Source organism: Crocuta crocuta, unplaced genomic scaffold, assembly GCF_008692635.1.
Source record: "Crocuta crocuta isolate KB4526 unplaced genomic scaffold, BGI_CrCroc_1.0 scaffold246, whole genome shotgun sequence".
Lineage (NCBI taxonomy): Eukaryota > Metazoa > Chordata > Mammalia > Carnivora > Hyaenidae > Crocuta > Crocuta crocuta.
This window is the reverse complement of record NW_027531902.1, coordinates 5626756-5651603: the sequence shown is the minus strand read 5'-3', so window position 1 is coordinate 5651603 and position 24848 is coordinate 5626756. Positions and strand designations below refer to the sequence as shown.

The 24848-nt window shown below is 57.3% G+C and overlaps 1 protein-coding gene across 1 annotated transcript in view; it reads right to left on the bottom strand.

Annotated features, from left to right (window-relative positions):
* The window catches only part of ADCY3 (adenylate cyclase 3), an 89272-nt gene that overhangs the window by 3290 nt on the left and 61134 nt on the right, over positions 1 to 24848 (bottom strand). The window contains exons 4-19 of the mRNA XM_077774041.1: positions 17800 to 17930; positions 17200 to 17311; positions 16963 to 17090; positions 15756 to 15914; positions 14843 to 15020; positions 10705 to 10833; positions 9025 to 9167; positions 8726 to 8887; positions 7053 to 7140; positions 6163 to 6279; positions 4108 to 4361; positions 3809 to 3874; positions 2306 to 2387; positions 1430 to 1588; positions 767 to 913; positions 121 to 240 (exon numbers count right to left, since the gene is read on the bottom strand). Of these exons, the coding sequence (XP_077630167.1) occupies positions 121 to 240; positions 767 to 913; positions 1430 to 1588; positions 2306 to 2387; positions 3809 to 3874; positions 4108 to 4361; positions 6163 to 6279; positions 7053 to 7140; positions 8726 to 8887; positions 9025 to 9167; positions 10705 to 10833; positions 14843 to 15020; positions 15756 to 15914; positions 16963 to 17090; positions 17200 to 17311; positions 17800 to 17930 (2175 nt within the window). The remainder of the gene's footprint in view (positions 1 to 120; positions 241 to 766; positions 914 to 1429; positions 1589 to 2305; positions 2388 to 3808; positions 3875 to 4107; positions 4362 to 6162; positions 6280 to 7052; positions 7141 to 8725; positions 8888 to 9024; positions 9168 to 10704; positions 10834 to 14842; positions 15021 to 15755; positions 15915 to 16962; positions 17091 to 17199; positions 17312 to 17799; positions 17931 to 24848) is intronic.

The following is a 24848-nucleotide window of genomic DNA, read 5'->3' as shown; positions in this document are numbered from 1 at the left end:
AGTACTCGGTAGCATCAGCTACCCTCGTAGCTTCCTGTTTCATACGTGTGCGTGCGGGCTGCTTTCTTGCTTGCCTCGGGAGGCAGAGCCCCGTCTCCAGCCACGGAGGCAGTTAGCTACCTTGTTGGAGCTGGCGAAGCCATTGGTGTTGACGTCTGGGGTGACTCCTGAAGCTGCCATATAGGTGCTGCCGATGGTTTTGATCTTGGTGATGACCCGGAACTTAGGATTGTCCAGGAGCTGGGGCCAATATTAAAGAGAGAAACGTCAATCCCTGGGGATAGATGAGTCAACTAAGTGACAGATGTTCCTGTTTACAACCCCACAAGACATCCACGAGATGCTTTCCTAAAAGAGCTTGATCTGTTCTGCTGATTATCAGCCATGTGATCTTGAGCAAACTTCCTGATGAGCCTCAGTTTCTGTATCCTTAACATGGGACAAAACTGCCAGTTCCCAAGAGTGGTTGGGCATCTGTGTAAAAGCATTTTCCTTGACATACAAGTTACCTAATTTTACTGGATCTCAATTTGAGGGTGGGAAGAATCCGAGGGACCCCAGGGCCAGTCATGCCATGAATCTGCAGGCAGTTTCCAGGCTCCTTTCTGCCCACCCAGACGCACCAGGCTGTAGGAGCTCCTACGTTACGGGGAGGGGCCCATCCAGAAAAGTGGAGCAGCTACAATGACTATAGCTTCTGACTTCTGCAGCAGGTCCTGGGGTGTAATCCGGAGTGAGCTGGCTCAGGGCCAGGACAGGGACTCACGGAATCAAAGTCTGAGATGATCTCATTGAGGAAGCGCAGACACTCAATGCCACCATTATTGATGCTCTCCTCTGTGTAGAAATCAGCGAAGTTGGGTAAGGAGGCAAACATGACTCCAATCTCATCATAAGACTGGCTGTACAGCTCCTAAAAAGAGGCAGGGCCAAAGTGCTCAAAGAAATGCTGATGAACAGTGTGCCACAGAAATGAAGCTCTCCCATGACTGGTGTACTCAGCTTACGGATACCTCTCTGGATATTCCAGCTTTGAACTATAAGGAAGTAGATCATCACATCTTTGAAAAAGTACAAAGTTTCTCTAGTCTCTGGAACAGTCCTAGCTTTGAGAAAGCGGGTGGGATGGAGTTGGGAAGTGAGGCGGGAGAATGCTTCTATGCGAGGAGATGACAGCTGACAGGGGAGCTCTAGCCAAGGCCTCATCTGAAATGGGGCTTTCCGGTGATGTGTGGCCCATAGGTTGAAGTGCTACCAAAAGCCTGTGAAATTTCCCTCTTGCTTATGTTGCAATTGCTGCTTGGGCACAGCCCTGCCTAGACTGGAACCAGCTCATGAGAAGACCTTGGGTCCAGAGGGGCTCCCTGGCAGAAAGCCAGACAACACACAGCCTTATGGCTGCGGGCTATAGGGTGAGGCCACCCCTCACCTCATCTCTCTTCTTGGACCCCAGGAAATGGCGTGCCACATGCTCAGGCAGCATGTTGGTGACCAAGGCCTCATTCCAGCGCCGCATCTCGTAGACGCGTTCCTTCTGGTCATGAACCTCAATCTTCCACAAGAACAGTGTCCGTGCCAATTTTTCCACCTGTGGACAGGCACAGGCAAGGTGTGTGCTTTAGCTGACCATTTGATGGAAAGATGAAGAAGAGGGAATTTGAATGGAAGGAAGACCCAGAGAGGCTCACCTACTGAAAAGGCCACCCTGCAGCTATAGTGAGGACTCCAGCTCTGAGAGGCCTCCTGGATATGTGGGGCTTTCTGGGACCTAATTCTAGCTACAGATCTATGTTGGCCTGGGGGAGGGGAGCAGCAATGGAAAGCTAGCTCAGCGTGGAGTCCCTGTTTCCGGCAGGTTCCATTTGGCCAAGAAGTGGCTTGGGAAGGCTGTACTTTCCCTGGCAAGCCACTGGGGGGCACTTGGGCTAACATGGAGCTACTTCACCCTCTCCCTCTGTGCTCTTTATTTTTCTTCTTCGTATTAACCAAACAAAACTTCATCAGCTTCTTTCCCTTCCTCTTCTGGTTCAGAAACAGATTTTCTCCAAGCTTTTATGCCTCCACTGTGTGCTTGCTTCAGCACGCTGGAGGAAGTCGGAAGAGGTAAAGAACTGTTCTCCTTATATTACAAGGGAGGAAACCAGACAAAGGAAGGGTGATGGCTTGGCCAGGGCCACATGCTACATTGGGTAAGGGAAACCAACACTCCTGAGGAGCCGGGGTTCTTAGATCCTGAGACTCCTTTCTCAGGAGACCCTGATGGGTTGTGCGCAAAGACAGGAGAGGAGGGCGTGTGGGCACTTACATGGCGTGAGAAGTAGTAAAAGCTCAGCATCATGATGAAGATCATCACTGTCATGGAGTACTTAGAAGGCACCAGGGGCAGCCTGTGGGGCAGAGTAATTCATCGACCCATGCTGCCATCTTGGAAGGCAGATTCATTCCCTCCAACTGGGCTGTGCCTTTCCTGTCACCCTAGGCTCCAGAAACTTCTCCCAGCTCCTTAAGCACCTTCACATCAAGTCCGAACTCAGAGGTAAATATTTCTTAATCACTGGGCTCCTAATAGGCACCCAGCCCTGGCCACTCCTGGAATCCACACCAGAGCTACTCCCCAGATGTTTAGTAAACACTGCATCAACTGACTGATAACAGAAGTAGGTACAGCCATGGAAGCCTCTGGAGAAAGGAGAGAGGAGCATCGTAGTGATGAGCTAAGGCACCGCTTTAGCATGCTTTTTTATAACTTCACATTTTTGTACGGAGCTAACGTTTCCATTACTGCATGGTAGCCTACTGCATGAGTAGGTCACAGTCTGTATACCTATTTGCTGTTGATGGGCTCTGGGTGGTTTTCATCTGCTTTGCACGTGCATGTGTAGCTATGATGAACAACATGACTGGATGTTTCTGCACACACATCTGTGATATACAGATGTGCATGGATTTCTGTAAGGAATGTACGGAGCAGTAGAATTGCTGGGTCATGAGTCTATTTGCAACTTCACTAACTCCAAATTGTTTTCTAAAATGGTTGTACCAACTCACACTCCCATCAGGAGTGTGTGTGTGCTACCATCGTTCTTGATATTACCAGACTTCTTAGCTCTAGAGAAACTGTAGGTGTTTAATAGTCTTTTGTCATGGTCCTAATTTTCGTTTCCTTGATTATGTGAATGCCTTTCATTTATAAGTGGCCATTTAGATTTCTTCTTTTGTGAAAGGGTCTATTCTTCTGCCCTAATTCTGTTAGGTAATTTTTTTTTAAACTTACATGAAAGTCTAGTCAAGGCACTGAATCATAAAATTCTAAAACTTTAGAGCTAGAAGAGACCTTGGAGAACTTCTAATCCACTATCCTCCTCAAGATGTGAAATAGACTCAAACAATGGCCTGCCTGCAGCCCCAGAGAGCACTACTGTGGCTGGGGAAGAATCCACACCTTCTAGATCAGGTGCAGTGCTCCTTCCTCCTCATTTTGCTGCGGTCCTGGTGGCCAGTTAAATGCAGCTATCACATCCACTTGGCTGTTTGTTCCCTCTCCCCTCACCTGAACCCAGCCTCCAACGCACCCCGTAAACCACTCTGCTGCTAATCTGGTTCGCTCTCTGATCCCAGATAGGCCATAACGGCCAGGCCCATCCCCGAGTCATTCTACCTCTGCTCCAGGCCCACCCCTTTAAAAAAGCACATACTGCTATAGTAACTATCCCACATTGTGTGCCTCTGAAGGAGTGAGATCATGGTCTTGTTTCTAGAAGAAAGGGAGACCAAACACAGACCAAAAGGGGAAAGCAGCCGCCCTTACCTGTCAGTGCCATTAAGCCCAGGGGTGGAAAATATCTGCATCTTCTCTAAGGCGACCACGGGAAAGCTGTTGGACAGATAACCGCACACTCAGGCCCCACCTGAGCACAAGAGCACGGAGGTAGCCGTGATCTTCCACTCATCAAGAATGGAAAGGATCTCAGAGGCGTATCTGTGAGAAGCCAAGAACCCCGATTCCTATACAAGCCTCTGAGGAGGCCAAGGCCCATGACCCTGAGGTGGAGACTTGGGGGTGGGAGGAAGGAGATAAAACAGACCCCAAAACAGGCTTCATCTTACCCATGTTCCTGGAAACGTTTGCGGTCGTATTCATCAAAGATGGGGCACCAGGCATAGATGTTAATGACGGCCACGGCACCCGTGACGAGCAGCATGAGCGTGAGCTTCACCATGTGGCTGACCTGCACCAGCATGATGGTGGCGATGAGGGACAGCACGGCGACGTAGTTGTAATACTTGGGGTTCTCTACGCAGCCATCCTCCACTCCTGCAGTGCCATTGACTGGTCCCGTGTAGTACTGCAGACAGCTAAGCTGGAGGGGAGGACCGTGGCAGCCGCGGGGAGAACAGAGGGGACAGGGGGACAGCGGACAACGGTCAGAGACGGCTGTGGCACAGCACTGTCCATTCAGCTGCCGCTTCGCACGGCTCCCTCAGAAACACTAAAAGATGGGAAAATTCACCAAGGAGCAGTACAAAAGCCAATAATGCCTACTAAGAGCTTAACCACACCTCATTTGATGTTTATGAAATTCCAGTGTTTTTGGCATTGCCACCTTTGTATAGAAAACTCAAAGAGGGGGGACTTGCACCAAGCAGCACAATGGGCAAGTGGTAAAGCCAGAGCTGGGGGTCCAGTTTTTCAGTTTCAAATACAGATGCTCTCAATCAATAGGGCCAAGATGGCAGAGAAGTAGGGGGATCCGTACTTCACGGTCGCATCTCTCAAAGAAGGGCTGAAGCCAAAGGACTCAGAACCCCAAGAGTCTGGGAGGAAAGGAGACGGAGTCTGCTGGGGAATACANGCTCCTGAACCGCGCGTCACTGTGCTGGCAGCCAGGCTCCACGCAAACATTTCCATTTCTCCAGTCCTGCTGCCGAGCACAGGGACTCCAGGGAAAGTGCATCCATAATCTGAATCAAACCCACTTTCTGTAACTTTCACCACTGAGGCTTATCTGGCTTTGGGGAAGTTCTCAGCANCCCCCCCACTGGCGACAGGCGCTCCAGCTGTCCATGCCCCTGTTAATCAGCAGTCCCCAGACCCGGCTCCAGGCAGGTTCAGACACACAAGGGGCCTGGGGCTTCTCCTCCCTGTGCGCACGCACTGTGCGACCAGGGGTCTGTCAGGTTCGGGAGCCCCACCTTTGCCTTCTAGCTGGACTCGGGCTCCATAGGCCTTAGGGCTTTTTCATCTACACTACTACCAGATCCGGTCTCCATGGTGAGGTTTTTTCCCTCCTGTGCTTAAATCGTTAAAGAAAATAAAGCAAGTGATACAACATTTACTTAGAAAAAGCAGGACTTTTTAAGAGCATGTATATCATACTGCCAAAATTGTTGGGAGCCGTGACCAATGACAAGAAAGTCAATGACAGCTCCAAGCTGCTGATGCTCAGCAAATGACTGGCAGCTCTGAATTAACAGATCTGGGCTTCCGACTGCCGTTCTCTCCCCCAGGAAAGCATCTGGCTGCCGCCTGGACCGGCAGCTTCTCGGTGAATTGAAGAGAGCAGCAAAGATGATATGTCTGCCCCTAGCCATTTTGGCTCTAGGAAGGTCTGGCAACGTTCAAATGTACGAAGGCCACACAAGAGAGCTCCTTTAGCGGGACGGGTTTACCTCCCTGGTCCTCCTGGATACCTGGCACTCACCACACTGTAGGGAACACTTAACATATGCAGAACACGTACAAGTATTGTGCCCCTTGAGCAGCAAGATGGAGAGTTTCTTCACAGGGTTGGGATTTAGAACTGCTCAATCCCTTCCTCTGTCACTTACTGGCTGTATGACCTAAAACAAGTGAATTGACCTCTCTGAGCCTTGGTGGTACCAACACGTCTTAGGGGTGTTAGATTAAACGAGTCAACATCCAACACGGGATCTGAAGCATGGTGTCGGGCTCTGGGACTCTGGGAGAGCAAGAAGCTGGGGCAACAGGTCAGTCTCAGGTTTCCGGAATAGAAGACCCCCTCCATTTGGCCAAGATAACCTGTTTAGGAAACTAAGCCAGGTCTAGTCGTGGAGGACTAGTTGACAAACCACTCACACTGGCCAACACAGAAGCCTTTCTCCACTGAGAGTGTCCCTTCTACAAGGACAGTAGGAACTCACCATGTCCACGACATTGGCCATAACCAGAATGAAGATGGCTAACATGGCCCAGGTGTTCCTGGCCCAGCGGGTCCGGTCGATCCAAGTCGAGAAGGCCACCAGTTTCTTAGGAAAGGCCTAGAAGAATGGGATTTCAGGGGCCATGAACCTTTGACAGTCTTTTCTCCCGTAAATCTGGCTGCTAATGACTCTGGCTGTTCCCCTACCTCCCGGGACTGTGAAAGTAGTCCTCTGCCCATGAGTCAACCAAAAACTGACCAGCAGACCTGAGGAGGTAGCACAGGAACCTGAGGCTCTGTATCAGCCCCACTGGAGGCGTCTGTGACACAGCAGGGCCTTGAGATACTGGAGCCCTTTCTGGAGCAGACCCCAGAGACCAGCCCAGGAGGCTGTGGGCAGTGCCAGCCAGCAGCAGCCTGCAACCCAAGGCCGAGCAGCAAAGCCGCGTCAGGGAACAATTTCCAGGGCCGGCCATCTTTGCCTGGCTGCTCCCGCCTTTCCTGGGTCAGTGTACCCTAAATCCTGCAAGTTACCCAGCAAGCCACCTGCTAGACTCCCTTCCCTAAAACACTGCTTTGCTCTGGTTATTCTGATCAAAACCTGGTTCTTATAGAACACCTCAGTCCCTTTGTCTGGCTCTCCCTGTGCTTCACATCTGGGGCCAACTGTCCGCTGTTTTTCTACACAGGTCCCCGTTTATCCGGGCTCTGGCTTATGCACCCAGGCTTGCTCAGCTGGAGTGAATAAATGACTGGTGTGGGATAAAGGAACGAGTGGGTAAATGCCTGCCCCGTCCTAGCGAGGCCAGCATATTTGTCAGGATTTGATGGGATGCCGGCACCACCTGCACTTGGAGAGGCCTTCGGAGCCCAAGGGAAGGTGGCTCTTACCCGGGGAAAGATGGCGGCCAATGAGCAGACAGTCAGGATCAGAAGGAGAACCTCCCCAACCACAAAGGTCATGTAGTTTGTCATCAGCCTGTGACAAGGAGGCGACAATTAGAGAGGGGAGCAGCAGGTCAGTGAGATCGGGTGAAGGGCCAGGACAGGAAAGAAGGAGGAAGAAGGGTGGGCTCTCCGTGCTGGCACCTGAAACATTCACGAGACACCACGGAGCCCTGTCTCCTGCTGCAGAGACGGGACGGAGGCCCTGGGGGCAGGGCCTCGGTGGGTGCGGCCCTCCCCAGCAGTAGCTGTTGCTGGCACACAGATGCCCTGGCCAGGGCCCAGCAGAACATGGGCATCTTAGGAATGAGCACCCTGCCGTGAAGGGACAGCGGGGGACAGAGCCGCTCCCCTGCTGCCAAGGTCCGCAAGACCTCCCCTCTGCCAACCGCATTGAGCTTCACGGCTGAGCAGGGACTTCCACACCCACCTTCTCAATTCCCAGAAAGTCAGGGTCTCCAAATCCTCCCGGTACTCACACCCCCCACCATCTGGTTTCTAGAAACCTCTGTTGCCAGGCAGGCGCCTGATTCTTGGTCTTTACTGAAGATCGCCCCGTCAGCGAGGCTGCTGTGCCCACGCTCTACGCAAACGCAGGCACGGCCACGCTCGCCAACGGCACTCCCGGCTCCCTTCTTCGCCTGTTACCCACGCCACTCGCCCGCCTGCATACATGTTTTGATCATTCAGTTGTTCACATCGGTCTCCCCCACCCCCCCAACTAGAATGGAAGTTCCATGAGAGCAGGACTGTTTGTACACTGTGCTCACCGCACGCCCCTAGACCTCAGCGCCGGCACAGAGCAGCCAGTAAATACCTGTGCGGCGAATGAACGGATTGGCTCCTTACAACAACCCTGCGAGTTAGGAGGGCGCATTATGATCTTCAAAGTGTTATTACCATCGTCATCTTTGGCTTTACCGGCGAGTAACCGGATGCTTCGGGAACCTTAGAGACACAGCCATACAACTGATAGGCAGCGAGGCCGTGTCTAAACCTGCGGCTAAGTCCAAGGCTCCTAACGGTTCCCCCAACTATAGCTGGGACAGGGCTCCACCCCGCCTCCCTTCAGAGGGGGAACCCTGTGCAGGAGGGAGCTGCTGATGGGCCACGGGGAGCGGGGGCTGCTGTCCGTTACTTGGGCCTCAACAGTTGGGGCAAGGACTCCAGAAGACCCCCCTGCCCCAGGGGACCTGCTGCCGTGTGCAGAGCTCTATCCGTTTGTGCCCAGAGCTTAAAATCCACCTGCTAAGATGAGGCAAGAACAGGAAGCCAGATCTGCCTTGATGACAGGTTGAAGAGTGTCCCCATCTTCTGTCTCCTTGTCCCAAGACCACTCAGGCCCGCGCAGCCAACACCTCCACCCTCCGCAACCCCTCTCTGCCCCTTAGCTCTCTCCGTCCTGGTTTTGAGGCTAGTGCTGTTTGGATCCCCAGAGGAGAGAGAAGGAAGGGGGTCCAGTCCCAGCAACACCTGGGCCTGAGATCAGCTGGGGCTGTTCCACTGAGGCAAGACGTCAGGCTCCAAGTGATGCACCCACACCCTTTACGCCTCTGGCCTCGGTAGGTCATCACCTTCGCCCTTTCCTGGCCTCCCAGCTCCTACTAGGCCCTCCTCACCAGGGGTCGATGAGTATCTCCACCAGGGCCGTACAGAGCAGGACGACGCAGGAGCAGCTAAAGGCGGCCCCACTCTGCTTCTCCTTCTCCACGGAGTAGCGGGTTTCCATCTCGGGGTCCATGAACCGCATGGAAAGAAGGAAGGTGTTTCTCTTCTTCACTCTGCAGTGGAAACACGGCCCCACAAAACACAGATGTCACATCTGCCTTGGCCTGACAGGAAGGGACCCCACTGGAGACGGCTAACTTCCTGAAGCCCAAGTTAGAGCCTACAAGGTATGTGCAGAGAAGCCACTTACACCTGGGCAGACTCTCGCTCAAGCAGGGCCTCGTTAAGTAGCTGGTTGAGCTCATGCTCGTCCTCAGAGGCGTCCACCACCCGATCAGCCAGGTCCTGAAGGCGCAGCCTCCGGCGCGGGTTGGGGAACGAGGGGTTGTCCGCCTGCAAGGCAGTGCATGGGGTGGGAGGAGAGGAAGAGGGGATGGGGGGCAGAAGGGATCACACTCAGGAGGACTAAGCTCTTGGCTCTAGGCACCACTTTACAGGAAGTCTTCCCCATGCCCCCACCGGCTCCGTCTGGCTTGGGCCTGGACCCAAGCTCAGGCCCCCTGGCTCTGCAGTGACCAGGCACTAAGTGCAGCACATGGGGCAGCAGCCGCTGGCCCCGAGGAAGACACCCGGGGATGTTAGACCACTGCTGGGGCCACTACGAGGAGGGGGGCCACACAGCCATGCACATTGGCGTCCCCGGGGACGGGATGACCCCCAACCCTAGGGCATTAAGGTGTGTACGTCCGGTTCCTTAGGGGAGGGTGGAAGTTCTGAGGGGGAAAGTGCTGGGAGAAGAAGGAGCACCTTGTCATGAGTGGGGTGGTGGGGTTGGGTTACTTCTACCATTTTAACTCCCCGTCACAGAGGAAAAACAACAGCTCCAAAAGTATGAGTCCAGACTGTGATCACACGGCCATCGACCCAAATGGTAACTGAGACCGGGCCCATTAGAGCTGTCTGTGTGGGTCCAAGAGCATCTGGAAGCCAGAACCAAGACAGCCCGGTCCACAGCCCGGTCCTCAGCTCGGGCGTGCCACTGGCTGACAATCTGATCCCATGTCACTCATGTTCCCCAGCTCCAGCCTTCACCTCTGTAAAACAACGCGGAAGGTCTATTCCAGCACCGAGAACCTCTGTCCCTGAAGTGTACACTGGGGAGCGTGGCTAATCGTGAGGACAGAAAGATCACAGGCCGCTGAAAGGGTCTGCGTCCTTGTTAACGAGGTACGAAGGGTCTACATTTCCACACTCTATCAAGGAGATCACGACAGAGAAAAGTTGCCGAATGTCACGGTGATCCCGAAAACCTCCGTGAACTTTCAGCTCTGTCTCCCCTCTTGCTCTGCGGCCCCCTCATCTCAGGTGCCGGGGCAGTATGTCCGCCCCCCGACCCCTACCCCCCAGCAGTGAGAATGGGGGTGCTGCCGACAGGCTCGCCTGAGCAAGGCAGAGACCCCCGTCTCCCAAGACCTGCCTTTATCACTGAGTGGGCATGGGATGCTGTCCCAAGATGGACCCTGTCCTCAGGGGGGAAAGCAGGTTAATTCCTCAGCAAACCACCCCTTGCACCGTCTGTTCATGGCACTTGTGGAATCTGGACCTCGCCAGAGAGGTGGGCCCACCCTGAAGTCTCGCTTCCAGAACAGTCACAGTTGGACCATACGGAATCTTCCATGGACGTCCTCACTGCCCTCAAAGCCACAGGATTCCGGGACAGAGGAGGTAGACAAGGCCTCCGAGGGGAGCACCTCCTGGGACATGCCCCCCTTCACCCCAGTAACTACAGAGAAGACAGCAGAACCAGGGCAGGAGGTGACGCCCAAGGTGACACTGGTAAAAAGGAAAGAGCCCAGGCCGGTCTCCCACCCCCGCAGCAACCTCCCCCTGCGCCACACCTTGCCCACAGCCCGGGCCTCGGCCCACACACCTGGGCCTCCTGCTCCTCGGCCCCCTCCGAGGTGGAGCCACTGGTGTGGATGCTTCCGTTGGGCTCCTTGGTCTCAATGAGGGCGGGAGAGCTGGGCTTTGAGGAAGCCGGCGCGCCATTCGGCAGGGCCTGCGGCGGAAAGAAGTGGCCGTCAGGGGCACTGGACACACCGGTCACAGCCGCCTACCGGCCCCGGCAGACCTGGTTGGCCTACTTACTATCAGCCTGGAATCTTCCCACTAGAGTTTAGAAGCCTGTAGACAGAAATATCACTGTTGGACTCTTCCTCTAGAACGTGAAGTGTAAAATGCTGCTGCACTTTCCTGGTATTTTTTTCTACGAGTAAAATTATTCAAAGACAAAGACCCTACTGTTCCAACTCCTATTTCTAAAACAGTAACTTGACACAGTGATTCACAGAGGCTTTTTTGGTGGAGAGCCTGTCGAATGTCTTCCGAAAGTCTGAATAAACTCCACAAGCCCGTGTCCCCAGTGATTAAGTGCTTTTCCTTGACAGAGTACGTTAAACACTGTAACACAGGCCAACAAGTGCCTACGGAGTCCCTGCTCGGTGACAGGGACTGCTCTCACTTCTGGGGAGACACAGCATGTCCTGGCTGGGACGGCTCATGCTCCACTGAGGAAAGGCAGACAACAGGGAAGTAAGTAAAGTCACTGCAGTGCGTAAGAAGGGCGTACGTGCTCTGGGGAGACATCAAGCAGGAAAGGGGCACGGGGTCGCCGGGGAGTGGGACAGTGAGGAGGAGGTCACGGAAGGCCTGAAGGAGCGAGTCACGTGGCTCTGTGCGGACGGAGGCCCCCGGGAAGAGGGAGAAGCCTGAGCACTGGCCGGGAGGTCAGGGCCGCCGTGAAGAGAGGGCTCGAGCACGTGCCTGAGCTGTTGAAAGAATGAACTTGTCGCTGATGGAGATGGGAGGGCGGAGGGACTGGCAGGCGCTGGGCCTCCGACCTGGGGACCGAGCTGCCCCATGTCTGTGCAGGTGGACACTTACAGGGGCCACGGGGCGAGGGCAGGCACAGCTGGGGCCGAGGTGGAACCCTGGGCGCCGTCAGAGATGGCATGTGAGACAGCGAGACGGGGCGGGTCTGACAACAAGGGGAGATCTGGAAGCTTTTTAACACCCGGGAAGGACTCATCGCGAGGGTTCTCCTCACTCCCCTCCCTGTCACTTTATCCAGATAAACCACGGGGACAGATTTCTGCAAACAGAACTGTGTTTGCCCCTGTGACTTCCCAAAGAGCACCTCTCACCAGCTTCCTCCCTTCTTCCCGCTGTCCCCCCACATCCCACGCGGCACCCCCCACACTGTCCACGTGCTACGGCTTCTGCCCCCGTGACGGTGGAGCAGGTGAACATCGCCTTATCCGCGTGCACCAATGGTGACTTCCTGAACAGTGGCCATCTGCACGAGCCACACCGCCGTGCAGAGGACACAGGAGGCGTGGGTTCCCGACCACAGCTGAAGGCTCGAGTTCCCCGAGTCGCAGCAGCGCCGGCATGCGGCGGACGCCCAGCCGATGCTTGCTGACTGCCGCGTGAGCCGGGGCTCACTTCTCTAATAAGCAAAGAGCCCTACAGAGCAGAGAGGGGACAGGGCCCTCAGAGGCCACACAAAGCACAGGCAACAGAAGAAAACACCTGGCGGACAACCATGGTAAGCGTCCAGCCTCGCTAATAATTACAGGGATGAGGTTACAACTGTGACCTATCACAGTCCTGTCTTTCAAATGAATAAACCCAAAGGTGGTTACAGAGCCGGGTGGGGAGGGTGCCCTCCAGGGGCGGGTGGCAGGTGGTAGGTGGTGAGTGGGGGTAAAAGCTTTCCACGTGCAGAAACCTGAACCCAGACTTCTACTTCAAGAAATGTATGTTTCGGGGCGCCTGGGTGGTTTAGTCGGTTAAGCGTCCGACTTTCGCTTAGGTCGTGATCTCGCGGATCATGGGTTCGAGCCCCGCGTTGGGCTCTGTGCTGACTGCCAGCTCAGAGCCTGGAGCCTGTTTCAGTCTGTGACTCCCTCTCTCTCTGACCCTCCCCTGCTCACGCTGTCTCTCTCTCTCCTAGAAATAAATAAAACATTAAAAAAAAAAAAAAGAAATGTATGTTTCGTCCTAAAATGTCATGGAAAGAAGTGTTAAAAAGAGAACACCGTTCATGTTTCCACCGGAAACAGCGCGGCTCTCTCGTGCGATGGTGGACTTAAAAAGAAGACTGTGTGCTCCCGACCACCAACGCCTGAGCTCCGTGCTGTGTGGCAGCGTCCTCGGCACGGGCCCTTTCCACTCGCTCAGAGCTTTGGAGCTGCTGTTTGAAGCGACACAACCACAGACTCAACTTTTCTCTCATTTGCAAGTTGCATAATGGCTCAAGGACAACAGCGGCAGAGAGATGGGGCTCTGCCCAGGCCCCCCAGGCCCCTCATCTGCACCCTCAGAGGAGCATCAGGGGCCGAGGACCACCCCTGAGTCAAAGGACACACCACACAAGGCTTATCGAAAGAAGCAAAATGAAATACAAGATTAGAACCGACCAGAATGAGTACTGTCCCAAAAGACGTATTTACTGCTTTGTGACTTCAAGGTGGCCCCTGGTGAAACCAAATTTGTGGGTAATTTTTGAAAGGAATAACATCTCTCAATTTATTAAGAATTGTATATGCCAGAAGTTACAAACTTCCTACCTCCTTACAAAAGTAGCTGATTTCTTAAATTATCGTCAATTACTGTCTTATAGAACAGCTTTGAAGATACATTTTAATTTGTTCCAGTGAATATATTAAAGTTCCCCACGTAGCACTCTTCCAAATATGAATGAACTTGTTAATTCTGTTGGCAAGGTTAAGTCTTAGTTCCTAATTTTCTGAAAAAACAGCTTCCTAGTTTTCTGAGTTCCTTGGAGCATTTAATTGTAGCTCAGACTTCACATGCAGAGCAAAATAGCTTGAACCGTCCTTTGCTTTAAGACTGGCACCGGGTGGGATTTAAAATTCCTTGGGAGTGAGGTGGTGCCTACTGTGTATCCCTCCCAGGGCCGAGTCCGTGTGAACTCCTTCACATGGGGGGCCCCACATTTCTGGGTCTCGGGGTGGTTGGCAGGTTGGGAGCAGGGCCCTGCTATGCCCCCCACTAGATCTGCAACTTACGCAAAGTTCTGGGCCTCAGTTTCCTCCTCTGTAAACTGGGTATGACTGCAGCCCCCTTCTCACAGGGCTGTCTTGAGGATTATGGGAAATAACGGAGAAACAGAAGTACTCACTAAATAGTGGTCGCAATGCGATTTAACAGATGAATGTTCTGTTTGATTTGCTAGTCATCACATACCCTTGGGGGAGGGGAGAAGGTGTCTAGTTTTCTTTCGAGACTTCACAAGGGTCGTGAAACCTCACCAGACCAGCTCAAGCCCTGCCTTAGGCATCACGAGACAAAGCCTCAGCCATGGGATCGTCTCAACCTGCCACCTCTGGAAGCACCAAACCCTTAAACTGTTAAACACCCACGACTGGTGGGGTGTTTAGGTGCAAAGCTGTGAGGAGTAAAATCACTTCCAGGCTCAGCAGAGGAGGACAGACGGCTCAATTTCTGCAGCAGACACTGGTGGCTTCTAACCAGACACCAGGAGGCTGGTGATGGGCGCGAAAAGCCTGGGGCAGCTGCTGAGGGCACTGGGTCTGATGAGATGCAGGAAATCAGCACAGAGGCCGGGGCGGCAGGACGGCCTCACTGCTTCCATCCCGTTCTCTTCTCATTTCCCACCCAGCAAACCTTCCCAGCCCAGTTCTCCTCCGTGGCCAAGCCGACCTCACTGCTGGCCCCTGACATCCTCACCCGCTCCGCGAACTCTGTCCCTGGGCGCCCACATCTCTCCCATGGCTCTGACCACCTCCCCAACGCAGGGAGCCCTTCCCTAGCCAGCTGTTGTCCTGACTGCCACACATCTCCGGGCACCTCCCCTCTGATGTGCTACTTACCATCAGCTTGCCGGGAGCCACATGCGCCACTCCCCCAGGAGCCCACTTCCCCCTGCGAGGGTGCCCCCATGACCCCGCCCGCTCTTCCCCAGGCCCTGCTTCCCGAACCCCGCCTTTCCGTGTCCTGTCTGGGGCAGGCAGGGGACTCACCAGGCCATCGAGGCCGTGCTGCGCGGCTGTTTTCTTCACCTCTGGCTTGGACGCGATGATGAGGTAGGTCTCGATGCCCTTCTCGTCCAGGTACTCACAGCGGCTGCCCCCGTCACCCGGCTCCACGTCGAACTCGCCCTTTAGGCAGTCCAAGGTGCTCTGGGAGATGTGCACGCGTCTGGACGGCAGCAAAACGCCCGGGACCGTCAGCGGACGGCCGGGCCACCCGAGGCCCACGGCTCCCGAGGAGGTGGGGAGGTGTGTGCCACCAGAGCCCCCCGGCAGGGGGCGCCCCGGCGCTAACTGGGCTGTGTGGGCCGTGCGGCTCCCGCCCCTCTGGGCTTCGGCGCTACATCCAGGCAACAGGAAGCACACGTGCTCAGGCTGCCCCGAGCACCGAGCCCGGTTAGGAACGTACAAGGCCGCTCTGGGCTCTTGGTGAGCTCCTGCTGCTACGCACCTCACATGGCTCCCACCTGCTTTCAGGGGGGAGCTACCCGTTTCGGGAGAGTCACCACTGAGGGGGAAAACCCTGACGAGGGCCACTCCCTGACCCGGGCGGGGAAGGTCCCTCTGCGTCCTGGGCCTGTCCGCCTGACTGGCTGACGGTGTGAAGGGGCTCGAGCTGGTGTGCACCGCCTCAGGGCCCGTTCCTCTAGCTCAGGGCCCCGTGGGGAGACTTCGAAGCAGCCACGGCCGTGCTGCCGTCTGTGGCCCCTCAAGGAGAGGAAGGGGACGAGGACTCTGCTGCAGAGGCCCAGGCAGGAGGCAGCTGGGTGCAGGGCAAGGAGGCAGGTGCCCGAGGAAGAACACTGCTCCTGGGTGTCTCCGGGCTGAGCCCCAGGCGCGAGGGACGGACAGTCCCCTCCCTCAGCTCCCACGCCCGCCCCCTGGGAAGGAGATGCTTGCTCACCCGGGGATGCCACCGGCCTCCATCTTGTTGGCCACAGTGACGTCAGTGGACCACACGTCATACTGCCAGCGCTTCTGGCCCAGAACGCCCCCCAGCACGGTGCCCGTGTGCACCCCGACACGCATGTCCACCCCAGTCTTCGTCTTCTCCCGCACGTACCTGCCAGGCACACACGGAAAGGAGGGTCAAGCATGGCCGCAGCGAGGTGGCCAGCCCTCTGTGCCCTTCAGGAAGAATCCTGCACGGGCGTTCTTGCCCCAGGCAGAGGGGACTGCTGGGTACCCCACAGCTCTCTGACTGCATAGGAGCTGAGTGACCTGCGGCCAGGGGTCCAGCAGGTTGGCCTGGGCCCAGGCTCACACTCCAAGCCAGCGTGATGGGGTGCAGGCAGGAAACAGAGTAACAGGTGCTACCTCCCCGCGTCTACCTGTGCCAGCACCGTGCCAGGCACCCATGTGCAGCAGAAAAGTGGAGGTGACTGATACTGACCTGCCCCCTCCCCCACACCGCCAGCACATCATTTGTTTCTAAGGCCGATGTCAGAGATGCTCCAAGCCAGGAGCTCCAATGCAAAAGCGCCCTCTGGTGGCAAGGTGTCACCCCCTGGCCTCCACCCTACTTGGGGGGTTGGGGGGAACCTCAGCAAGGAGCCCTGTTCCCTCCTGAGGCCTGATCCCAGTCAGGGCCTGCCTGCTAGGGCCCCCAGGCCACCTGCAATGTGGCAGTGATGCGGAGGGAGAGGGGGAAGAGGGCAGGGTCCTCCCAGCTCCCAGGGGTGGAGGCAGGCGCCCCGGCTGGGAGCCCAGAGCAGAGTCCAGGGCTCTGGTCCCACCTCTGCCGCCTCGCATCACTGCCACACGGGGACTTTCTGACCTGAGATGGGCCTGGAGGTTCACAGCGAGAAAACATGGAGAGAAGGGACGGGGCGCCTGGGGGGGGGGACTCCTAACCAGTGTGAGGAGGTGTGACAGCCTTCACCATGACTGCCACGGCTCCAGGAAACAACAGTGGACGCAGGCTGGGCCCCTCGGAGGCCCAGGCTTCCAGCCTCTCAGCCGGCAAGGGAGGTGAGCCACGTCCCCACTTCCCAGAGCCGGGGACTGAGCTGCCCGGGGCCAACACAGCACGCACAGGACGTGGGGGCCTGGGGTGCGCCAAGCCCCCCCTCCCGCAGTCCCTCCCCCCTCCCCCAGGGGCCCCCACTCACGAGATGGCCTCCACCATGGCGAGCCCCATGAGGATGGAGCAGACGGCATGGTCTTCCCGGTAGTCAGGCAGGCCGCAGATGCAGTAGTAGCAGTCGCCCAGGATCTTAATCCGCAGCTGGTGGTATTTCTGAAAGAACAGGGTGTGCTGTGGGGCACAGAGGGCGGGCAGGGGGCCGAGCACGCGCACCTGCGGGGGGAGCCCCCGCCCTGGCAGCCCAGGGGGGCCGGGCACTCACGGCCGCCAGCTTGTCAAAGCGGGCGAAGAGCTCGTTGAGCAGCTTCACGAGCTCCTGGGCGCTGCAGGCGGAAGACAGCTGCGTGAAGCCCACGATGTCCGCAAAGAGGATGCTGTGAGGGGAGGGAGGGCGCCGCTGTGAGGCTCCAGACAGCGTGCCAGCTCGGCCGCCAGCTCCTGCCCCAGGACCATGGGGGCGGGGCGGGGGGGGGGGCTCGACCCCAAAGCAGCGAGACCCTGGCACTTCTGGGCGAATTTGGGGCTCTGACGTTGAGTTTCTCCTCGTGGGCCTCCCTCCCCGAGGCTGCCTGCTCCTGGCCCCAGGATGAAGTCCCCTCTCCCGGTAGGAACACAGCTGCTAGCCCCAGTGCTATCCTGGACGGCCGGGGGACCTCACAGACATCACCTCCCCACTCTGGGTGACGTGTACAATGAGGGGGTCCGACCCCGTGGCCTAGCTGGCTCGGCCTGGCATCTGTCCGCAAGACTGCTCCCACAGGGGCCGAGGCTCACACTGCAGCCACGGCCTAGCTTCTAGTCCCTGGGGGAAGTCTCTCGAGTCTGTGCTGCACTTGGGGCCCAGGCCCACAGGCCGGCGCACCTGACGTTCTCGTGGCGGTACATGTACATGGTGTTGAACTGCTGCTGGTCTTTTTGGCTCTCGTCCTTCTTCATGTCCTTCAGCATCTCGTCAGCCACGTGCTTGGGCAGGATGGAAAGCATAAGGTTCTCCTGGGAGGAGGGGAAGAGGGTTAGTGGAGAAGCGGGGTCTGGTCTGCACCCTTCCAGGGGCAGGTTTGGGTACTTCTGGGAAGAAACACCCCGATCCCGGTGACACACGTCAGCCAGGAACCAGCTGACCCTCCACAGGGGCCTTACAGCGCAGGCCCCACACTGGGAAGCAGCCCGAGGCCCAGGGCAACAGGCTCGGGGTCGTGACTGCGCACCTTCAGGGCCCTGACGGGAGTCAGAAACCCAGGAAGGAACCCATGCTTGGTTCCGAGTGTCCTCAGTGCCACAGGGAAGGGGACAGTTCCTATGTGGACCATTGTCCCCCGCACTGGGAGCCCCCAAGGTCAGGACCTGGGTCACCCGCCCCACCTTGCACAGCGCGATCGCCCGAGAATTCTGACTGAGCGTGACTGAAGACCCGCTAGGCGCCAGGCAGCAGGCTGCAGCGGGCCGATGCCACAAGACGAGGCGTCTCTGCCCTACGGGGCTGAGGGTCTCATGGGGGGGCGGGCGAGTGTGCCCACCGCAGTGGGGTACGGTAAGTACCAAGACAAGGGAGACAGTTAACAAGACGCAAGGTGTCAGAGTCAGCTGGGGGTGTTGGGGGCAATCGGGGGACAGAGACCCGGGACCTGAGGGGGTTCCCGCGGGGGCAGGACCAGGCACTCCATAGCCCCATGGCTAGGTCTGGATGGGGGTCCACACACTGCCACCTGCAGGCCAGACCAGGCTGCTGCGGCTCGCAGATGAAGTCCTGTGGGCCCCCACCCCCACCCCACGTCACCTGTGGCTGCTTCCTTGCTCCGACAGAGTCGGGTTGCTGCAAAACCGAAAGGGCTTTTCTGGCCCCTTCCAGAAAACGTCTGCTGACCCCTGGTTCACATCCTGAAGGCCTCGTGTGCCAGGCAAGGAACGGGGAGCCCCTTCCTGAAAGCTGCGGAGAGGGACCAGGGCCGAGGGCTGTGACACGGGAGGCGGGCCGGGTGACCAGTGAGCAGTCATCTGGGCAAAGCGGGGCTGGGGGATGGCTTGCCCCAAGCAGGCGGGACAGGCCCGTGGTTGGGCCCCTGGGCGGAAGGTGCGGTCTCTGACGTAAGCAACAGAGGAGGAGAGAGAGGCGAGGGAGAACCAGGGCAGATCTGGGGCGCACGGCAGACAGACGCCGAGCTGGCTCGTGGGCTGAGCACAGGGAAAGGGGGACAGGAGACAGTCCCTGGGAAGAGGCGCGAGGGGGTGAAGCCAGAGCTGGGAGCCCTGTGCCCCAGGATGGGGGCCAGGTGACGATGGGAGAAACCTGAGGTCACAGCTCAGGCTGGGGTTTGCAGGAGGGAGGCGGGAAGTGTGGCTGCAGTGAGGCTGAGCGGAGGCCTGGGGGGCGCGGCAAGCGAGAGAAGTACGGGAGGGGACAGAGACAAGACTGGGGACCGAGGCTCGGCAGGGTCCGAGCCCGGTGGTGGAGCGGTTCCGAGAGCAGGCTGCGTGCCTGTCTCGGCGCACGGACAGGGAGGAGGAAGGCGGGCGGCGGGGGAGGGCCGCTGCCCGAGCCACCTGGGTGCTAAACCACGGCCGCTGCCCGGGGCCCGTCCGCGTGCTGCCAGACCCCAAAGGAGCAGGGGCTTGGCAGGGACGCCAGCCGGGTGGGTACAAGAGTGGGGGACCTCGCCCCTCACCAGGGGCCTGGGCAGGGTGAGGGGCCCCCCGGCTCCTGTTCTCCGTTGTGGTCAGCGGGCCCTGAGGCCAGAGAGCCCAGCACTACCTGTATTTTAAACACACCTTCTCTGAGGCAGGAGAACGAAGGTGGGGAGGTTCTGCTCCTCTCCTCCAGGGGCGGGGGAGGGGGGGGCAGCTAAAAGGCTCCCTGGAGTCCAGGCCCCTGGCCCCCCAGAAGCCAGACGGCTGGGGCCTCACTTCCTCCGGGAGAAGTCAGCTCGGCTGCAGGACAGCCCCGTCCCTTCTGCTCCTGGAGAGCCTGGGACCAGAGCCCCCGCCCGCTCACCCATCGCACCACAGGAAGGTCCTTGTCACTTATCCCCATTTCCGTGGGGAGAATCAGGCCTCCTGTGGGAAGTCACGCCGTTGTTAGGAGGCGAGGCCCCCTCAGCCCGACATGCCTGGCATTTAGGGCGATCACCACATTCTTCTGTTTCCACAGCTGTCTCCCCCGCGGCTACAAGCCTCTCGAGCAACATCATCACAGGGGAATGAGAAGCCAAAATAAGCCTGGTGTTAGAACCCCCACCTGAGCCCAGGAAGCAGCAATGGGGCCTCCCGGACCTTGCACCCGGGCACACCTGGCCCGTGTGTGGCAAGGGGCTTCCAAAACCGAACTAAACCCAGGCACTTTGGAGAAAGTGCTCAGCTTAGGAAGGGCATGAGCCTCCAGGAGGATTTTCGAGAAAAGCCAGAGAGACCTGGGGTCCTGCAGGCGCTCAAGGAAGCCTGGGGGTGGGGGGAGGCGGCTGGGAGGTGGCAGCGAGTGCTGGGGCAGGAATCCCAGGGTCCCAGCCCAGACCCGAGTGCCAGGCGCTGGTCTGTGCGAGGCCGGCAGGGACCGGAGGGTGTGGCGGTTAAGAGCGTGGGCTTTGGGCCCCACGGCCGAGCTCACTCAGTTCCTTGCACTGCCACTAAGTCACTGTGTGACAGCAGGCCACTGCTAACTCCCCTGTGCCTTGCTTTCCTCGTTGGGAGAGGAGGACGAAGTGACCCTGAGCCCAAGGCACTAAGAACGGTGCCCACACACAGCAAGTGTTCAGTGTATCACAGCTCTTCTGTCAGCTTAGGTGGCGTGTTACTGAGGGTGTGGGGAAAGCAGGGATCGCAGGAAGACGAGGCCTAAACTCCCTTTGGGCTTTGAAGTTGGCCACCTCTTGCAGGGTAAGAGTCCTCATGGGGCACCTAAGTGAGCAAAAAGTCCTTGGCATCACTTGGCCAGGCCTAGGGGCTCTGTCTGGTCCAGGCACAATGATAAGAGATATGAACAAGGGTCTGGGCTTCCATGCATGTCTCAGCCTTTCTCTCCCTCCTCCCCCACCTCTCCTTCTCACCCCTACACCCCACCAGGTGTCCACGCAGGTACTCGCTAAGGGGAGGAAGAGGCAGATGTGTGAGGAGTATGGGGGGCACCCCCCAGCCCGGGGAAGAGGCCACTCAGGTGTGTGAGCCGGCAGGGGGCGTGGGACGTCAAGGGCTGGGAAAGTCACAGTGCCATCCTGGGCTCCCAGCCAACCAGCCTGGCCACCCCAGCAGCCATCACCGGCGCGGTGAAGCCTCCCCTGCCCTCCCAGACCCTGTTGCTCCGGAAGAGCCTCTCGGGGCTCCCCTGGAGGCAGACTAGCCCTGTGAGGTGTCCCATGCCCCTGACCATGGTCCCACTTTCTCTGAAACCACAGCCAGACGTCTTCACGGGTGCAGGACCACCCAGAGCAGCTGGGGGACGTGGCTTAGCCTCCCCAGCATAGAGGCAGAGCCCGCTCTTCCTAAAATAGTAACTACTATATATTTCAGAAGCCATAAGAATGTTCTGAGCCTCTGACCCATTAATGGCTCTCCTGGGAATTCTTCCAACGGAAATAATCCAAGAAAAGTAAAAAGATGTGTGTGCAAGAATTCCATTGCACCCTCACTTACACTCATGGAAAAGACTAAGTGGCCCAAATGCTCAGCCAGAGGCTCATTTAACCGGGACACATCCTTCAGATGGAAGATTACGGAACTTCAGAAGTGATCATACGAGAAGAAAATGGCAATAGAAAAAGACACACAGACCCACGTGTGCACAGACCTGCCCCGAGTCAAGGCGGCAGAGTCTACATGATATGGAGAAGGGTAATTTGATCCAGTGCACGGAATTCAGAGAAAACTCGAAATGTTTTTCAAAACTGCTATATGGTTTTACTGCTGCTGCTGCTTTTTCAAAATACTTTTTAAACCGGGAATAAACACAAAACTTCCTGTTGCCACCAGCTGTGACCCTGACCCCAGCTTGTCTGTAATGACCAGATTTCTTAGACAGGGAAGGTTCCTGCAAGTCCAGGGGGCAGGTTCCGGACCCCCCATGTCTGCTTAGATGTGAGCTGAGGGAGGAGACTGATGGCCAGGGATGGCCCCCTTCCCCACAGCACAACGGGGAGGAGGCAGAGGCCCTCTCAGGGAGCCCAGTGACGGACCAATCACCCTGGGCTGGTTTCTTTCTGTAGTTCTCAAATACCACAACTCACCGGGCAAATGGACACTACCGACCCCTGTCAAAATTGTCCCTCTTTCTGCTAAGACTTTCTCATCTGCCCTGGATTTTTACACGTGTATAACACTGCCTCCCTTTTGCAGGGGACCCAACCACGGCATGGAGGGGCTGAGTGGCTTATCCCAGGTTCCTCAGACTTAGTGACAGACCCAGAACTGAACTCAAGGCTCTCTGACAAAAGAACGGGTGGTATTTTCTTCTACACCAAGGGATGTGCTTTTCACACACCAATTCTCCCACCCACACCGGACGCTGTTCTGCTACAAATGTGGAGGAACAAGAGGTGCCCAAATCTTCCTTAGCGAGGACCTGACAACGCTACTCTAGAAACCCAGGGGTGAGCTTGCTGGAACGTTCTGTGGGGCCTGGTGCTTGTGGAGCTGTGTTAGGATACGTGGCTACTCCTTGCAGAAGGGGACCGAGCTGAGACGTCCATGGGTGCCTCCGCATGGGGCTGGCAGCACCCCAGACCACCTGTGGGGCTCAGGGAGTGCAGGTGGGCTAGTGGTGGCTGCTGGAATTCCTTCCGATGGGTCAACAGGGGAGAGGAGGTGGGTGCTGCTGAGGTGGACTCCGGGTTTCCATGACAGACCCTGGGCAGGCCTCAGTGATCTCCCTCAGCCTCAGAGTGTCCTCCCCCGCCCCCCACTGGCTGAGGGCACGAGACAGGGGCCAGTGCTGTGAGGCCGTCTCAGTGACGGGCAGTGGACCCTGAGCATACCAACAAGGCCAAATGTGAGGGCCCAGAGACGCTGAGCCACCCCAAATCTGTGACAGAGGCCAGCTATGTCAGCTCCAGAAGGCCTCTGCTATGCACAGTGTGATGCCACCCAACTGCAAAGGGCCCAAGAACACGTGGTTAATGTGGGAAACTTGGCGTTGGGCACTGCTGCCCAGAGGAGAAATCTGTGGTGGGTCCCTGGTCAGCAGAGCCACCCCTCGGGACTTTAGGACCCACAGCCCAGTCTGGGCTTTGGAGCGGCAGCCTCAGCATCACCTGAGGCCCAGCTACCCTCAGGCAACTCATGACCACATTAAAGTCTGGAAGGGCCACTGGAGCACCCGGGGAGGAAGTGTCCCCAAGGGAACCGTTCGCCCAGGCCCTCACTGAGGAGGGACCGCAGGGTGCAGTGGCCTGAGGCCAGGCATCAAAGGTGAGCTGAGGGGCTGGGAACTGGCCAGAGAAGAGAGGGCTCTGCAGTGACACAGAGCGACCTTCACATCCGAGGACAGCAGCTGTGTGGGAAAGGGAGGACGCTTGCTCTGGAGGCCCCGCCGGAGGAAGCCAGTGATGGAAAGCTGGGGGGAACAGACCATTGCTTCCACAACAGAAAGAATGTTCTAAGAGTCCAAGCAGCTCGATCAAAGAATGCACCACCCTGAGAGCTAGTGAGCTCCTGCCCCAGACACTGGGTGAGAAGGGAGTCAGCCGCAGGATGGAAGACGGGCCCCGGGGACAGGGATCCACTGGACTCTCCAAGTCCAGGCCAGTGGCCCTGTGACATGGCTCTGCTTGGAGAGATGGAGAAGGCGGTAAGCCGCCTCACACGGCCTCTCTCCAGTCCTGCAGTGCTTTGATGCTGATCCTAAAAATACACACAAAGTCAAGGCCTTGACCCTCTCTGGGAAAAGAACCAAATGATGCAAAAGAAAGAACAAGCCTGGAAAGTCTCTAGTGGGCGCTCTGAGTAGAGCAAAAATAGTACCCAGATCCTGGGGAGAAGCACCCGAGGCCACCCTGGGTGGCGTGCAGCCTGGGGGCGGGGGGGTGCTGGCCGGGGCGCAGCAGGTATCCTGGGCCTGGGCCGAGGGTCTGTAAACAGGTATTTGCTGCGCTGCTCAGGTGAGCCGTGAGCCCCTGACCAGGGCGGTCAGCGTGGCCTCCACCAGCCTCTGAGAAGGAACCGATCGAGCTGCCTCCTCCCCCTCGAGGTGACTCACGCCAGGCCGCGCCTTCGTGCTGGCTCCGGACCGAGACAGAGGCAGGAGGCCTGAGCCACTCCCAGGGGCCCTGATAGGCATTCAGGAGTTCATTACGGCAAGGCGGCCAGCAGGGATTTGGACATGCGAGCCTGGCTGATGAGAAGCTAGGTTTCTGCAACATTCTTGTAAAGGGGCAGCGGGAGGGAGAGAGACTTCAGTGGAGAGAGAACTCAGCAGCGCCCAGGCGGCCGGATGGGTGTGTGTGGGGTCCGCATGAAGCAAGCGTGTGAAGTCTGCATGGTGTGTCCTTGCGTATGCCCACACGTGTCCTACACGTGTGCTGTGTGTACACACACGTCACTACAACCCATCACAGGCTATGAGCAGATGTACAGCTGTCCACAAACACATCTGTTCTCGGCCTGATTTCTCCAGATTCTTGGAGCTTCCGGACCACTTGAAAGCCAAAACAGGCCCATGGGCTCCAACAGTGCCCACCCAGGCCGGCTAGCCCTGGGACATCAGAGCCCAAACAGCTCACGTCTCCCTAATGCAAGGGCAAAGGACCACAACACGTAAATTCTGGAAAACTCCAGAGCTGTGCCTGGGGCAGGCAGCCACCATCTAGACTAGGGACCCACACATGCTGCTCCATCCAAAAGACATGGTCACAACCTCACTCACTCGAAGAACAGTCTCTGGTCATCTCTGCAAGTCCCACAGCTAAATGCTGGCCAGGTCAAAGGTGAACA